This window comes from Canis aureus, chromosome 18 (genome assembly GCF_053574225.1).
Source record: "Canis aureus isolate CA01 chromosome 18, VMU_Caureus_v.1.0, whole genome shotgun sequence".
Taxonomy (NCBI): domain Eukaryota; kingdom Metazoa; phylum Chordata; class Mammalia; order Carnivora; family Canidae; genus Canis; species Canis aureus.
This window is the reverse complement of record NC_135628.1, coordinates 4,358,485-4,375,421: the sequence shown is the minus strand read 5'-3', so window position 1 is coordinate 4,375,421 and position 16,937 is coordinate 4,358,485. Positions and strand designations below refer to the sequence as shown.

Sequence of the window (16,937 nt, the reverse complement as noted above, 5' to 3'; positions counted from 1 at the left end):
TTATTTTAAGGTTGAATGTCTTAGGATTATTAACAAATCCTGGAGGCACAATATAAAGAAAAGTACTGAAAACGGATGACTTGAGTTAAATTCTAAGCTTCTATATTTGCTTCTTGTATGGCGTAGCTGATTTTTTAGCTTCAAGCTTATGATAGGTTGCCGTGCAAATCCTACAACATCACACATGAACATTCTTTGAAAACTGTAAGAACTAAAGGAATATTTTACTAGGACTATAATCAACGTCAGGAAACCCTGAGTCCAGCTCCATGTCCTCCAATCCTATCTGTTTGCTTAGCTCCCGCTCCACCCGCCTCCCTGGTTCTCGCCCGGCCTCGGGGTCTTCCACTTTCCTGTCTCTAGGCCCAGAATCCCACCACGCACGGTCATTCTGGGCTCCCGGGCTAAGCAGTTTCTGGCCCGCACAGGGACGGCCAGCTGGCGAGGTGAGTGGGAGCCAAACTCCAGCCCTGTCCACTCCCCCATCGTCTGCCCGGGCGCGGGATGGCACCTGCCTGGAGAGGAGGGCACCTTTCCCTTCACGAAGAGACCCTGTCTGCTCACCACGCCACAGGCCACTAGGATCCACGCTTTCCAAAGGAACACTTTTCTAGTAGATCAGCGTAAGGGAGGAGCTTTCAAAAAACCTCTGTATTTCCGGGGTGGGGGTGGGGGTCCAATATGCATAAAAGCACCCAACACACAGAAGTCTGACGTCCTGATTCCTCCAGGCCTCTGTGCAGCACCTGTCCGCTTCGCTGCGAGGGCTCCTTCTCAGTGCCCAGCTGAAAACAGTGGTCCCTCCCATCCCTGTCCCTCATCGCCCTTTGTTTTTAGCGCCTACCTGCACCCCCCCCCCCCCCCCCCCCGCACGTGGCTCCACAAGGGCAGGGACTCTGTCTCCTTTGTGCTGCGCTCCCAAGACCCAGAACAGTATCAGGCACGCGGTGGCGGTCAGCACATCGGTGAGTGCAGGAATGAAATCAATCTAGTTCAGAGAAACCACAAACTTCTGCACACTGATGGCCCTTCTGGGAGCACGGGCCTCACAGCCTCAGAGATGCACGACTGTAACAGGTTTGCACAGGTGTCTCACTTCTTTCCAGGGGACTGCCTGCTGCCATGAGGGGCTCACAAGGACAAATCCCTGAGCTGGGTGGCAGCAGTCAGGAAGGTTAGGAGGCCTCACCTTCCCAACTACAAAAGCATCCCTTTGGTAATCCAGGAAAGGGATTTCTGACTCACAAAGGTTAAAGTAGATCTACCTGATAAGGACGCAGAAGGGACTCCCTCCATCCCACGGACCACCACCCCAGATGTTACATATAAACATGCTCTCGGAGATCCAGTAATTATTTTAGTCAGTTTTTAGTCATCAGTAACAGAGGAAGGAGAAGCTCACATGACCGACCCACTGGTTGTGAGAACGTGCTCCTGTTCCTCACCCTGTTGAGAAAATCCATTACTTTCCCAATCAGTCATGGAACCAAAAGGAGAGAATGGCTCATTAGAGTCAGCGATATTATTCATTGACTTTAGGATGCTTCCTGCCTTGAAAAAGATGAATGGCATTGCATGGGTCCCGTTAACAGGTGGTCAGGAATACAGGTAATTCCCCGAGAATAATCAGTGACAACTGTTTATACACATACACTCGACTCCTATACGTGATTTTAGGGGTATCTTCATAAATACATTAGGTAAGATGTGGGGAACAAGGGCGCTGTCATATGTTTATATGCATATTTTATTATGTAGGTGCCTCACAGAAAATTTGACTTTCAATAGTCAGAAACACATTCAACTCTTCTAACTGCAGCAAATAGTTTCTGATGAAGGCATGGCATACACAGAGTCAGAACTGTGAAGAAAATTTTAAATTTTGTATTAACCACTGCCCCAATTTTTTTACAGCAATGTTGGGAAAAAAGCCAAACTAGGTCAATTTTCAGCTTTTTTAAAAAAAGAGGAGTTCCATAATTTACCTTGGAAGCTGGAAAAAAGAAAGATGCTTTGCAGAACTTTAAGGGCTACCTTCATTTTACACAACAACTAACTAGAAGGCAAATTAGTGCTCTCTCTGATGTCATCGAGTTAACCAGTGTCAGACTCCTGGAACTCAGATTTCCACTTCTCTCCAGCTTCTCTCACCACATCATAGATCTTGCTCACATTATTTCTTCACTAGGGGTCATAAGTTTTTTGAAAAATTTATTTTGAAGACTTACACTTCACACTTGAGAATCAAATTTAAGAGAGACTTCTAACAGGAGATCGACTCAACAAATCTCACATATTCATACAAAAAATTATACTCCTATAAAAGCACTCATAATTCTTTTGTATCTATGTTCTCGCATCACTCAGATCTTACAAGTCTTATCTCAGATGAACACAAGTCTTCTAAAATCTTACCATAGATAGTGGAGCACAGAGGAAGCCACACAGTCAATCCACCTACACACACAGGGCTCCAGCCTCAATGGAGTTCCGAGCCCGTCATCAATCGCTCTACCCTGGTTTAGCCTCCTCTACCGTTTTCACTTTGGGGAATACTTAGGCTTCTGCCATTCTCCGTAGAACATCACTCGACGACCACTCAACTAACTCTCAGTCTACCGTAATAGTCTTTTACCAAGAAAATTCACTCCCTGTACATCCTCTCTCTCCCTGAAGGGTATTTTTTTTAAATACCCACACCAAGTTCTATTTCCCTCCCTTTACTCTAAGGGAGAAAAATTTCCATCTGTTCAAGGTCAGATGTTTCGACAATTAATCTGTCACCTGAGACTTGCTCCATCAGTTATTACACGGCTCTTTATAAATAATAAACATCCCCCTCTGTACCAGCTGCTTCCAACTGGTTTATAAATATATTCCATACTTAAAAATATTTTTTATATTAAAAAAAATTCCATGGCCATTCTGGCCCAGGGACAAAGTTTTTGTGCTTGCAAGAGGTAAGAGATGTAGTACCAAGGTCTGTCCCAAACTTCTTAGCTGTGTGACCTTGGTAAATTCTCTCTAAAGATCGGTTCTATTTGGTTCCCTTATCTGCACCATAGAGCAATACTTATTACTTTATAAGATCAAATGAGGCAATGCATGTAAAGCATGTATCATTGTGCCTGGCATTGAAAAATGTTATGTTTTCAATTCATAATATAATAATTATTTGTGCTATTTAAAGGTATTAATATAAAATGAAAAAAAAAAAAAAACCTAACTGGATAGGCTTAATAGATTTGAGAGAGTAGATTTGAGAGACAACGAGTTTGAAAATAGAACAAAAGAAAGTATCCTATTTAAGGAATATAAAAAAAAATGATTGAAAAAGTGAACAGCACCTCAGGGACCTGTAATATAAAGGGTTACAGGGACAATACAAAGTGTTTTAAATTCTACATAACTGGGGTCCAAAATGAAGAGAGAATGGGGAAGAAAAATGAAAGAAAAAATGGCCAAAAAATTCACAAATTTGGTAAAAAAAAAAAAAACAAATCTAGAAAGCTCAGTAGTCCTGAACTCATATATATGTATTATATATATTTATATATTATATATATATATATAAAATCATACCTAAGCACATCATAGTATAAACACTGATAACAGGGATAAGAAATGATCTTGAAAGCAGCCAAAGAAAAAAAGACACATTATAAACACAGAAACTATAATATAAATGATAATAATATAAATTATTATCTCTATTTGGAACAGAATACTCCAAGACTCGAGAAGCTACAGTCTTTCCAGATGCACTTGCTGAGCTATTAAAAACCACCAACAATTTACAGAAGACTAAAGTCTTACAGATTATGTTCTCTGACAACAGAATCAAATTGTAAATAAATCACAGTAAGATATCAGGAACAGGCCAAACTTCAAAAACAAAACAACATATTTCTAATGAGGAATCACAAAGGAATATAGAATATATTTTGTGCTGAATGAAAATTAGAATATATTTTGTGCTGAATGAAAATAAAAACACAACATGAAAATCTGTGGGATGCAGTGAAGGAAGATAATTTAAAGCATCTAAAGCAGAGAATAGAGAGAAATTTCTATCTCTAACTGCATATATTAGAGGAGTTGTCTCAAATCAATCTAAGTTTCACCTTAGGAAGCTCAAAAAAAGCAAATTAAATATAAAGTAAAAGGAAACAATAACATAGGTGATAAATCAATGAAATAGGAGACAAAATACTAGAGAAATTAACAAAGCCAAACATTTTTCATCTAAAAAATAATATTATTAAGCAGTTAGCATAAGAAGACTGAGCAACATAGAAAACACAAATCATAAAAATTAGGCTTTTATAAGGGAATATAAGTACAGAAGGAATTTTAAAGAATAAGGATTAACTTTGTGTCAATAAATTCAACAAATCAAATTCCTCTTAAACACACAACTTTTAAGATTGACATAAATTGGAATGGCTTCATATCTTTTAAGGAAATTGAATCCACAAATAAAAACTTTCCCCCAAAGAAAATTTCTAGCTCATATGGCTTTACTAATGACATCCACCACACATTTAAGAAAGAAATCGTGCCAAACGTATACATACCCTTCCAGAAAATAGTGAAGGAAATGTTCCAACTCACTTTACGATCCCAGAATTACGTTCAAATCAAAACCAGTCAAGTATTTTTTTTAATTTACAGAAAAATGATCACTCACGAATATAGACACGAACTCCCTAGAAAAATATAGGCAAACTAAATCCAGCAACACACAAAAAGGTTAATAAAAGGTGACCCTCTGAAGTTAACTTCAGGAATGCAAGTTGTTTCAGTATTTGAAAGTAAGTGTAATTCATCACCTTAAAAGACTAGAGAGAAAAACCATGACCACATCAATAGATGCAGATAAACCATTTCACAAAACGCAAAACCTACTCATGATAAAAACCTCTCATAGAATAAAACCTCAGTGACATTACGAGCATCTATAAAGAAGCACAGCTAACATCATACTTAATGGTGAAACACTCTTTCCTCCCTGGGAAAAGGAGAAGGCCCTGAAGTCCTTCTGTCACTACTTCTGTTCAACAATAGGTTCTAATCAGTGCAATGATGAGGGGCTGTGGGGAAAACAAGGCAGGCAGGCAGATAGGCGATTAGAAAGAAGTGGTAAAACGGGCTCTATTCATAGATGATATGCTTATTTGCCTACAAAATTATACACAATATACAAAACAACTGCTAAAACTAAAATCAAGTTTAGCAAGATCACTGGATACCATGTCAACCTACAAAAATAACTTCAATACCTGTATACGAGCAATAAATATCTGGAGAAAAGTTTTCAAGCTGTGTGATTTACAATAGCAACAAAATCATGAAATACTTATGAATAAACCCAGGAGAAGGCATTTAAGACCACTACACTGAAGACAACAAAATTTGTCCAAAGAAATTATAAAAAACTAAAAAAAAAAAAAAAGGGACAAATATGCTATGATAACGAGTTGGAAGACTCAATCTCATTCATGTCCATTCTTAAGAAATTAGTCTATGGAGTCAATAAAATTTCAATCCCTGCAAACTTTTGGCAAAACCAACAAGCTGATTTCAGATTTGGTTTTTGTTTAGTCTTTTTTTTTTTTAAGATTTTATTTATTTATTCATGAGACACACAGAGAGTCAGAGGGAGAAGCAGGCTCCCTGTGGGGATCCTGATGTGGGACTCGATCCCAGGACCCCGGGGTCACACCTGGGCTGAAGGAAGATGCTCAATCGCTGAGCCACCCAGGCGTCCCTCAAATTTGTATGAAAATAGGCAAAACAATTTTGATGAAGAAAAAGTTGATCTTTCTCTACCTTATTTATTTCACTTAGACTAATACCCTCTAGATCCTACCATGTGATTTCACTTACATGGTTATCTAAAACAAACAAAAACAAAAAATAAATGAACAAACAAACAAACAAAAGAAACAAATGCTTAAATACAAAGAAAAAACTGATGGTTGCCCGAGGTGGGGATGGTGAAGGGACGAGTGAAATGGGTGAAGGGGATTAAGGGGGACAAACTTCCAGTCAAACACGTCACAGAAATGAAACGTACAGCAGAGGGAATGCAGTCAATAAAACTGTCATTATACTGCATGGTGACAGATGCTGCTTACATTTATTGTGGTGAACGCTGCATAATGGACAGAACTGTCTCATCACTACATTGTCCATCTGAAACTAACATTGTAGTCAACTATACTTCAATACTAAAAATTTTTAAAAGAGAAATAAAATTGAGAGACTGTTCCTGCATCTAAAGCTTAATATTTAACTACGGTCATCATTTACCTGAATTTCTAGTATAAAGCTAAGATCAATTCATGATGAAAAATTTAGAAGATGGTTCAGTGGTTGCTTGGATTGGGGAAGCAATTTATGAGTTAAGTATCCCAGGAAACTTTCTCTGGTGATGTAAATATGTTCTATCTTATAAGGGGTACAGATTCCACCAGTGTATGCATTTTTGAAACTCATCAATTTGTATACTCCTCTAAATTCCACTCTGTGTGAATGTTTCCTTAGAGATCTGTAAACAACGGTGAATTCCAGGCTTGTGTATTTGCTCTTTAGTGGGCTACGGATTAGCCCACTAATTCTGAAACGACTCCGTGTTCACAGCTTGCATAAATGAGAAAATGAATTGAAGTATAATGGAAGCCAGGTTTCTCGCTCTTGGAGAAGTTAGTTTGAAATAGAGAAAGGACAAGAACATACTCTGTGGCTTTGGTTTAGAATCAGGGGCGTCAATATTAGTGTGAATTCATGGTTTGATAATAAAGAGACATATAAATATAAATATGTGGGTTTATAAAAATAGATAGGATTATGATAAGGATACCTAATTTCCTAACTCTAGGCTTGTTTCTAAATACTATTTTCCATTAAAAAGGAAACTAGTGGTCCTGGGACTAATAGCTAATTCCAGAAAAATGGGATAGGAAAAATATGAGCCTGGAATATCTTGCTTCAAGAAAATAAGGAAGTACTCAAAGAATGATGAAAACGCATCAAAAGGAGCCAGCTTAAAGGAGCTCTCAGTGGCTCAATCTGGGATGGTTCTGAGCAGTGATCCAGGGGCTGTGGACCCTAATGAGGCGGGTAGAGATAGCCCCCAACTCAAATACATATTATTATAATTATATAGGAGTCCTCACCTCCTATATACATAGGTTATGGAGTCCCAGTTGACTTTGTTATATTACTGTCCAATTTGTATCTACTTATAACCATTTTCAAGTAGTGGCCCAATTCCCTGAAGGGGAATTTTTGCATGAGCAGTATCGCCAAACCCTTTTGCAAAAAAAGCAGTGGATTGTGTGGAAGAGCTTAGAAGAACTAAGACAGCTTCATTGGTGGTGAGAAAGTGGGCGGTTGCTCCAAGAATAGCACCCAGACTGGAAGCCATGAATGAAGAAACACCAAACAACTGTTTTTTACAGAATGAAAGGGAAAACTATGTAGGTGGGAGCAGAGCAGCAATGTAAAGGCAATTAGTTCTAATTCAAAGCGGAAAAGAGAGGAAAGCAATTACGGTCAATCGTAAAGCGAGAAAGCAGAGCGCACGCGTCCGAACCACAAAGTACTCCTATGACATTAAACCACATCCCGCATTGCTCCCCCAAATCATTCAGTACTCATTGCATCCTTGTTCCCTTCTCCACCTGGTCACCCCCACCTATCTGCCTAATCTTAGTCAACAAATATATAACAATAAGATACCTGGAAAGATTTTTTTTCTTTACAGGGGTTATAGCTATCATCCAGGCTCTGCAGTTCTCCTCTAGCTCTTCCTCTTGATCTAGAGTTTCAAGAGAGGGAGGACAAGACATGGATCCAGCCAACTACCCTCTCTTCGAAATCTCTGCTCAGAGCCACAGACCTTAGTCTCCAGCTCCCCCTTTACTAATCACTCCGCGACGCTCCTGGGAAGTCATAGTGAATTACTGTTTATAAAAAATATTCATGAATGAGCTAAAAAAAAAAAAAAAAACTATTCTTGTACAAGGTATCCTAAATACTCTTTCTAAAAAATATTATTTTAGATGATTCTCTATCATTTTATTCTTGAAAGTCTAAAAAGCAACTTAAAGTTAAATTGTATTTCTATGTTACGAGGCAACCGCTATAATGAAGTAGAGAGTGCTGAATAACAAAAGGCAGAACCAAGTACAATTATTCATCACAGGAAGAAAAAGGCATATGAAATAAACTAAAAACAATTCGACTGTTCTTTTCTGGCCCATTTGTCATTTCTGTGGTTGTCTAGCACCTGTAACTCCTTCCTATGTTTAGAAGAATTCTCTACCTTATGATTCTCCCCTGTTAGAAGCTAAACATGCCCAATAGCTGCTTTCCTGGACTTCCCTGTAGCCAGGGAGAGGGTGTCGGGCCTAAGCTTGGAAAACCAAATGCATCTGCTCTTAGGCTTCAACTTGGAAGTGAGTGATGCAAAGAGCAGGGCTGGGGGAGGCCCCACTCAAGACCGAGAGCATGATGTAGTCATGCTGTCTGGTGTCAGCAAGCTACAGTCCTCACCTCTCATCAGCAGAAGCCTTACCCACTGCAGACTCGCTTGACAGTGGTCACCTGTCAGTGATGCTAGCTCATTAAGACCTGGTCCCCTAGCTTTTCCAGACATGCTCTACCATTAAACCAACCAAAACGCTTTCCTGCTTAACCCCATGAACACCAGCTTCACTAGCTCACAACTAAAAATCCTACCTGGCACATCTAGTGCCTTTCAGCGTACCTCATTATACTAAGCTGCTACCTAGAAGCCATAGCTACTACACAGAGCGTCTGTTACGTTTTTTTCACTGGTTAAAAAAAAAAAAAATGCTCCCTTTTGAATTTCCTAGTTATTATTTTGGCTTCTGACTTTGAAAGGCTCTGTTCAAATTAAAAGGTCTTTCCTATTCCAGGGCTAGAAATTGTACTTTATAAGTATGAATAAATGATTGAAAATAAATTAGCATGGAAATTCCATTAGCATATGATGCACATGATAAATAATAAAAACCCAAATATCATTTCACCCTAGGTTATTGGCTCTAAACAGAAAGTAGATTACTGGAGGCAAAGTTCCCCACGATGATTACTCATTAGCTTATTCAAAGTGGCTTTACAGGCTTTAGTGCATTTGCCAAATTGACTCTTGCCCAAATTTTCCTGGCACACAAATTACCAAACAGTTAACCCTCCTATTAGTAGTCTCAGCAGGAATCAATGCATGAATGAGCATGGAGCCTCTTCTCCCGCCTTGAAAGGCCAACCAGAGCAGTGTTCAGGCCAAATGTCTTAGAATTACCAAAGAGCTATGGCCAGTGTCAGATAATAAATACTTGAATTGTAGATAATGGGACCTTTGCTTTCCCCAACTTCTGTTCTGGCAGTAATTTAAAGAACTGGACTCATTTAAAATAATGGATTTTTTTTGTCTTGCCGCTTTTAGATTCCTAAAGCTTCAATTTATTCTATATGCAAGAGAAGTGAAGATGTTTGGATAAAATATTTACTTTCAAGATGAACAGCGTGACAGGTAGTTTTGGTGTTAAAAAGATAACTTTGGTGTTTCTGCTCTTATCAGCTGATGTGATGTTTTCTTTATAAGTAAAGAGTCAGGATAACAGTACAAAGTGTAACTTCTCACATGCTATGATCTACCAGGAGAGAATATTCTTTATGGATAAAGAGCAGCACTGCCTATCAGAGCAACCTTTCACTGAGACTATGCAGGCCAATGAATTTGACCATAAAGGACTCCTGTCTCCCCCTTATACATGGGAGACAGATCACTGGCTCATTTCGTATTAGCCTCTCAGGACCCATAGGACAGAAACAATTTCCTTTCACTCCCAGCCAGGTTGGAAATGACCCAGTCATTCAGAAACAAACAGGATGTAAGTTGATTAAAAAAAAAAAAAATCAGCCAGATAATAAAATCTTTGATTCGACTTGAAATGAGTTCCTTCCTTTTTCTCCGACAAGAGAAATGGTAGATATGAATGCAAAACTGAAGTAAAATTTAGGAAAAGCATGCATTTTCATACATGGAACGCAAATTACAATGAAAACAAAATATTTTCTTGATTTTTGATCACGCAGCATAAAACCCAGAAGGCACACTTTATTATGAAATAGCTCATTTGACACGTTAAGAATATAATTGAAACGTGCCTCATCCAAGAAACACAAACGAGCTTCAGTGACATCAGCTGAAATATACTGGTTCTTGCTTGTGCGGTTCCTGGGGATTTCCGAAAATCTCCAGTCACCTCAGTGGTCGTCTGCAGGGCTTCGCAAAGGGTTTGCAAAGTCCAGAGTAAAACTGTTTGGTTTTGCCGCACGTCCGGGGAAGGCCTTCTATCCCTCTGTACTAATTACCCAGTGCTTTAGCTTTCTACCTCCTGACATACTGAAGATGAAGTTTGCTTTCCGTCCACACCTATCCCGGAGCACGGGCACACATATGTCAATGCAAGGCTATGATTATAGGGACAAACACACACATGAAATGACAGCATCATAAATATTTACAGTATACTGCACTCAGGTTAATCATACACCAGGTGTTACGTGTGAACTATAACTAGTTCTCTGAAAAGGACAAATAGAGGAAACATTTAAACCTATGCTTTAACGATGGATGGAAGAACAGATCACTTTAAATTCTCATCACTCTGGATGATATTAGCCTCTCTGACTTCCTTATCCTCTTCTAATAAACGCAATCAGTAGTCTTGGCAGCCTATCAGAAGGACAACATTTAAACCTCCATTTCCTTACGGCTGATGGCAGTAAGTCAATAAGTTTTTTATCACTTAGGACTCTGAAGCGTGTACTCAAGTACAGTAAATACGTGTGTGTGTGTTGGTGGGGGAGGTGAGAAGGGGCGAGGAGGTTGGTTTAAATGAAACACATGTGAGCAGGAGCCTGGAGGTCTGCAGCAGACACCGCCACCAGCCCCCAGAGGCGAGTCTGAGACTAACCAGGACTTCAAATGACACGTTGTGAGACTGCATATACCACACAAATTTCATTCTATTCTCCTCATGCTAATTTCATTTTCCAAAGACATCACTGAAAAAAAAAAAAAGTAATTTCTAGTTGCAAAGAAATAGTTGAGACAGAAGCTGGATAAAGAAGTTGGGGGTGCCACTATCTGATCAGAATCTTGGTTCTAGGGGAGTCCTGGGTGGCTCAGCAGTTAAGCGTCTGCCTTCAGCTCAGGGCATGATCCTGGGGTCCCAGGATCGGGTCTTGCATGGGGCTCCCTGCATGGGGCCTGCTTCTCTCTCTGCCTATGACTCTGCCTCTCTCTCTCTCTCTCTCTCTCACTCTCTCTGTGTCTCTCATGAATGAATAAATAAAATCTTTAAAAAAAAAAAAGCCAAAAAAACTACTAAAAAAAAAAAAAAGAATCTTGGTTCAAATAACTGGATCCCCCACCCAGCCGCTGAGCACATCTTATGGCACTAGAAAAGGGAAATCAAAAAAAAAAAAAAAAAAAAAAAGACCACCTGCATATTTTAAAGACAGCACCAAAGTAACCTTTATAGGAAACATAATTTCTTTGTAATATTTATTTTATAGCTCAGTGTTATTCCTGAATTATATTTGAAAGAGGCCACCAGAATCTCTCCGCATTTTGCATTTTGAGGCATTTATCCTCACCCTTCTTGAAAATGACCAGATTAAAGAACAGGCAACAAGCCTGGAGATGGTTTCTTCATTCGACGCGGTGCTGGAGGAAAAAAATGACTGTGTGAGAGACTCAATACCTTCTTTTGTCGGCTTTCAGCAGCAGCCAGCTGCGTGGACATCCTCTCCTGCATCTTTCTGCAGTGGGCCATGACCGCTTCAAGGATGGAGAGGGGGTTGGTACAAACTGGCTTCTTCTCTTTCTCGCCGGCACCTGCCTCATAGTCTCTCTGCAGTGCCAAGAATGGGTCATTCAGATTAAATCTCCCATACCGTTCCTGGATAAATACCTCCTTCCTGCGAGCCTAGAACGAAATCAGAGGAATGTATTGAAGAAAGAAATAAAAATATACAGAAAGATATTTATAAGAAGGTTTCATGATTACTTTTCCAAATGGTATTCACAACTGTTTTGAGTAACGGCTTACATAGGATTTCGGGCAGTTGAGCGAGAAGTGAGGGAATGTGACCCCAATCCCTGACTAGCCTGGCGTGCCACTCAGTGGACATTCGAATTTCCTTCCTTTAAGAATGTCTTTTAAGTTACGAATGATGCAAATACAGTTTTTTTCCCACGACGCACATTTCTTCAAGGATCTGTGTTTTAGGTACAGTCTTTTTTCATTTAAGGTCAAGTCAGAAGTACCAACAATTAAAATAACTTTTAGCAAAAGTTCAAAAGTGAAATTATCTCTATATCCTGATAGAACTTCTATTTCTCCTAATACTTATCAAGCTAAGTCACCAAATATAAATCTACAAGTTTTGTGTAGTCAGAATTTATAAGGATCTTTGCTAAAGAAGAAAATACTTCATGAGATTTTTACGTCAAAGAGTCACAACATTCATATTTTGTGAAGTCTGACAAAGCAACAACAACAACAAAAACCTCTAGAAGATTTAAGATGCAAATATCTCCTCATTGTTGAAGGGCATTACAATCGAGTTCCCAGAGTCCCAGAAAAGAATGTAACCTCATTTCACTCTCAGTGTCAGTCCTTCAGCGTCAAAGTTAATTTCACATCCACATGGCACTAAATGCAATTTTCTATAATTAGCCTACAACAGTCTTTGCATAAGATGGAAAATACTAGAAACATACTGAAACGAGCAACATTTTCCAAACTCAGGTCATGTGGAATAGCCACCAGAAAAAAATTATTCTGTGTCACTGCCAGCGGAAAAACTAAATGACTTTACAATAAATCAAGCTAATTGTCCAAAATGTTAAATGTGTTTTCTAATGAAATATTACATAAACTTCCTCACTTTAAAAGTAGCTGCATTAAACAACTAGATTTTTCCATTTTTAGACCACTGTGGGCAAGCCAACAACTAGATAAACACAAGGGCAAATGACAAATGGGAAAATCTAACATTTCTTTTCCTATTACCAAACTAGATTAAGAAATACAGTTTGCAGAAAGCCCAGTTCCACCGTTAAATTTCAGCTAGCTTTCAGAGGATTGTTTTAAACTTACAAGTCAATCCGACTTACGAGTCAAAAAGCATTTGCTATTTCTCGATTCTTCAAATTCAATGAAGTGATCAGTACATGAAGTATCACTTCCAAGATGCGATTTCAAAAGCGATTCCACTTTGCCTTCCTTCACTTTTCTCTTACTTTTTATTCAATGTACTAGTTCGTCCCCTACCCTGGATAAAAACTTGAGATACTCCGATGGTTTTTCTCTTACTTTTTTTTTTTTCCTCTTACTTTTCTCCAATACAAGTCCTACAGTCATTGTAGGGCATAAACCCATTTCGATTTTATTAAAACATCCAACTTGAGTGGTAGGACAACTTCCTTTCCGCAGCAAGGACTGGCTGCAGGGTAATGTGTACCACCTGGGAAAAGAGGGTCTATGAAAACCTTTCTCCCTTTAGGCAAGTGTCTAAGGGGGGGACACTAGTCTCCCTTTCTAGGTGGTGTTAGTTCTCTCTAGGTGAGAAGGGCCTGGAGGTAGATGATGAAGATGGAGGTGAGAGGAGCAGATGACTCTATCCGACTGGTTCAGTTCGATCGCTATCCTTACCAACTTAGTGCAGTAAATATTTAAAGCCTACTGCTTCCCTATGAAGTGCCTGGTGACTTTAGAGGGCCACCACCCCATCGTCCCACTGCTGGGGTCTCTTCATCTATAGTTTCCCTTAATGTAGCTCATAAATTTAGGACAGACTACATAATCTGTAAGGCCCAGTAAAAAATGAAAACATAGAGCTCTTAACTCAAAAATTAAGAATTCCAAGATGGTGCCAGCATACCACTTAACCAAGCAAGGGACCTTCCTAAGTGCGTGGCCCTTTGCATCTGCCCAGGTTGCACACCCATGAAGCTAGCATTGCATACATTCCTTATGCAGCATCTAGAATCTAGTTTTTGTCAAGTGCTCCAGACTTCTCTATTGAACAGGACCTGAATCAATCTCATTCCCACTCTTTGGTGCTCATGGCCCAACCTAGTCTATGGGAAACGCTCATGAGACTTCATCTAAACAAAATCTGGGAGTACAAGATGACGGGGCACCCAGTTTATAACCTCTATTACAGGAAGAGTCCAGTCACTGTGGGCCTGGCGGGGCTGTCTTCTTAACATCTGCTTTGAGCTCCTTTCAAGGAGGGGCACTTTTCTCAGCTGACATCACGCCAACCCACCAAAGAACGCACAATGAGTATGAGTATGTCTTGTATTCTTGCTGCACAGATAAATGTAGCCTCTAACAGACCTAGGGAGACATAATGTGTAACCCAGAGCCCCCTAAGGCAAGAGCTCAGGCCATTCTCCCCCATTAGAGGACCTCAAATTTTCTCACAAACGGACAATCTCACCAGGAACCTGCAGAGGAAGTCAGACCCCTGTCAGACGCCTCCTACTTGCCGAACTAATTCCTGAGAAAATGACGACCAAGCATTAGTTGACGCACTACCTGAGGCAGAACTAGGGGGTCCCGGGAAGGACTGGATTAACTCACCAATCTAAAACAAGGCTAGAGCATTTTCAGGAAAAGCACAGGGGGTAGCAGTTGGTTTTCCATGGTTCATGATTCTTTGTACTACTTACACCCCAAACCTAGAGTGTGTGTAACAGAGGCACCCTGCTTGCCAGAGTTGTCAGAGTATCTTTCCAAGGAAACCTCACTTTTCTGCTTAACGCCCTTCAAGGCTTCCATATTCATCAAGCACCCTCCCCCGCCCCAGGCCTCCGTCCACGGACACCCTCCCACGGACACCCTCCCGGCCTTCGCCTGGGTAACTTCCCACTGACCACTAACCCTCACTGCCATCTCCTCCTCTTCTGCTCATCTCAAAAGATTCAGAGTTTAACCTAATTTGGAGTTAAGCAAGCATGAGCACATGCCCAAGCCAACGGAAACCCCTTAATTTTACCCACTTTTCAACTATTAATGTTTATTCCTTTCAACATTCTTGAAAGAATGTTTACCTTTCTCAGGACATCTTATTTTGTAACAGAGTATTTGATTCTTTACATGCTATGTCACTTTTGGTAAGGGCAGATCAACAATACAGACAAGTTTTAATACTGAAGGAGATCATGTAACAAGAAAAAAAGAAAAAGACTGACGTTTATCATACTGGGTTTGAAGAGGCCTTTCCCTAAAAAAAGGAAGAGCTGAATGTGCAGATAACTTCTTGGTTTATGCATCAGAATTACTTGAGAATGAAATGCATTGCAGGGAAATGAGTCATTATAAAGACATAGACTATAATTATGAAAACAGACTTTTAAAGGAACCCTTAAAGCTAGCTAGAAACATAATTTCAATCAGAATCTGAAGTTTTATGAGATCTTGTTGAGAAAGAAAGAAAAACATGGCCATTATTAGGAGAGGATTTGACAACATAGAGTTTCTGCTTTGGGCTTTAATTGTACAACCAGATCAACTGAAGTAGGTTGGACCTGATTAGTAATAATAAAAGAAAAAATACTTAAATATTCAACTTTTCCTAGAGCATGTAATGGTCTAAAAAAAAAATCTAAAACTTGCATTGTGGGTCACAATTAAAACATATCACCAATTAATTTTTAGACACATTTAAAGCTTATAGCTAAATTATTTTATGAAAGGCCAAAAATGACTTTGTAGTATTTAAAAAAATAAGACTAATGAAAGATAACTTTTATTGAGAACTTATTATTTATTGCTAGGTGTCTTATATTCATTTTCTCCTAAAAATAAATCCAACAGATGGTCATTATTTTAATTCACATTTTACAGACAAGCAGACTGAGGCTCAGAAAGATGAACTTTACTCTCCCAAGGTTACTTCAGATAGAGCTGGTGTTCAACCCAGGCAGTCTTACTCCAAAGTCCACACTTTGAATTATTATGATTATTTTGAAATACTAAAAAAGGTTCAAAAATAAGTAATGTTTACAACACTATCCAAACCAAAGACGCAAATATGACTTCATATCTCAAGAAGTTAAGCATATTCTCAATGTTCTACATGTACTTGTTACTGACCATATGGCTAATAAAATTTAGTCAAAGTTAAGAGTCTTTTTTCTTTTTCTGAGATTCTTCAGAGAATGTCATTAAATGTAACAAACAATTTAACAGAAAAAAATGGTTTCTAAATGTGCTCCTTCAAAAAGCATACTATCGAAAAGCACTGATGAACTTAAAAAATATGGGAAGCATTGATACAGATCTAACTGCAAGACTAAAAAATTCTGTCCTCGGCTCTGGCCTCCTCAACACAGCTTCCACTGTCTCGGATGCCAATGACATAAAACCACAAGGGATGGTTGAAATGATGAGCCCAATCTGACAAGACAGATTTTCTCAGGAATAAATATAAGTCAGTTCTTGAGCACAAGTACAGAAGCAAACCATGAAAAACCTAGGGGTTGCAATCAACACCATATTCAAGGAGCCAACAATGAAATGGAAACTGTCCCTCCCCCACACCTCAAACCAGCAACTCAATTCCAAGGTTCATTAATTAACAGAAGAAGACATCAGAACTAGACAATTCCCGGACTACTGGGCTCACTTCTGGGTAAAATATTTAGATAATGATCAACAGAGAAAGGGCCTGAGAACAGAACTGAATTTTAAGAGTAGAAGGAAACAGAAACACTTACAGAGTCACTTAAGTCCACATATTCTTTTTTTTTTTTTTCTTCAGTATTTGAAGGCATCTTGGGTTTAAAGAGGTATTGGACTTTTTACATGACTCCCAAA

At 39.2% G+C, this 16,937-nt stretch overlaps 1 protein-coding gene across 1 annotated transcript in view; it reads right to left on the bottom strand.

Moving 5' to 3' along the window:
* The window catches only part of LOC144288462 (cortactin-binding protein 2-like), a 78,320-nt gene that overhangs the window by 7,710 nt on the left and 53,673 nt on the right, over window positions 1-16,937 (bottom strand). The window contains exon 3 of the mRNA XM_077855945.1: window positions 11,808-12,032. Coding sequence (XP_077712071.1) covers window positions 11,808-12,032 — 225 coding nt within the window. The remainder of the gene's footprint in view (window positions 1-11,807; window positions 12,033-16,937) is intronic.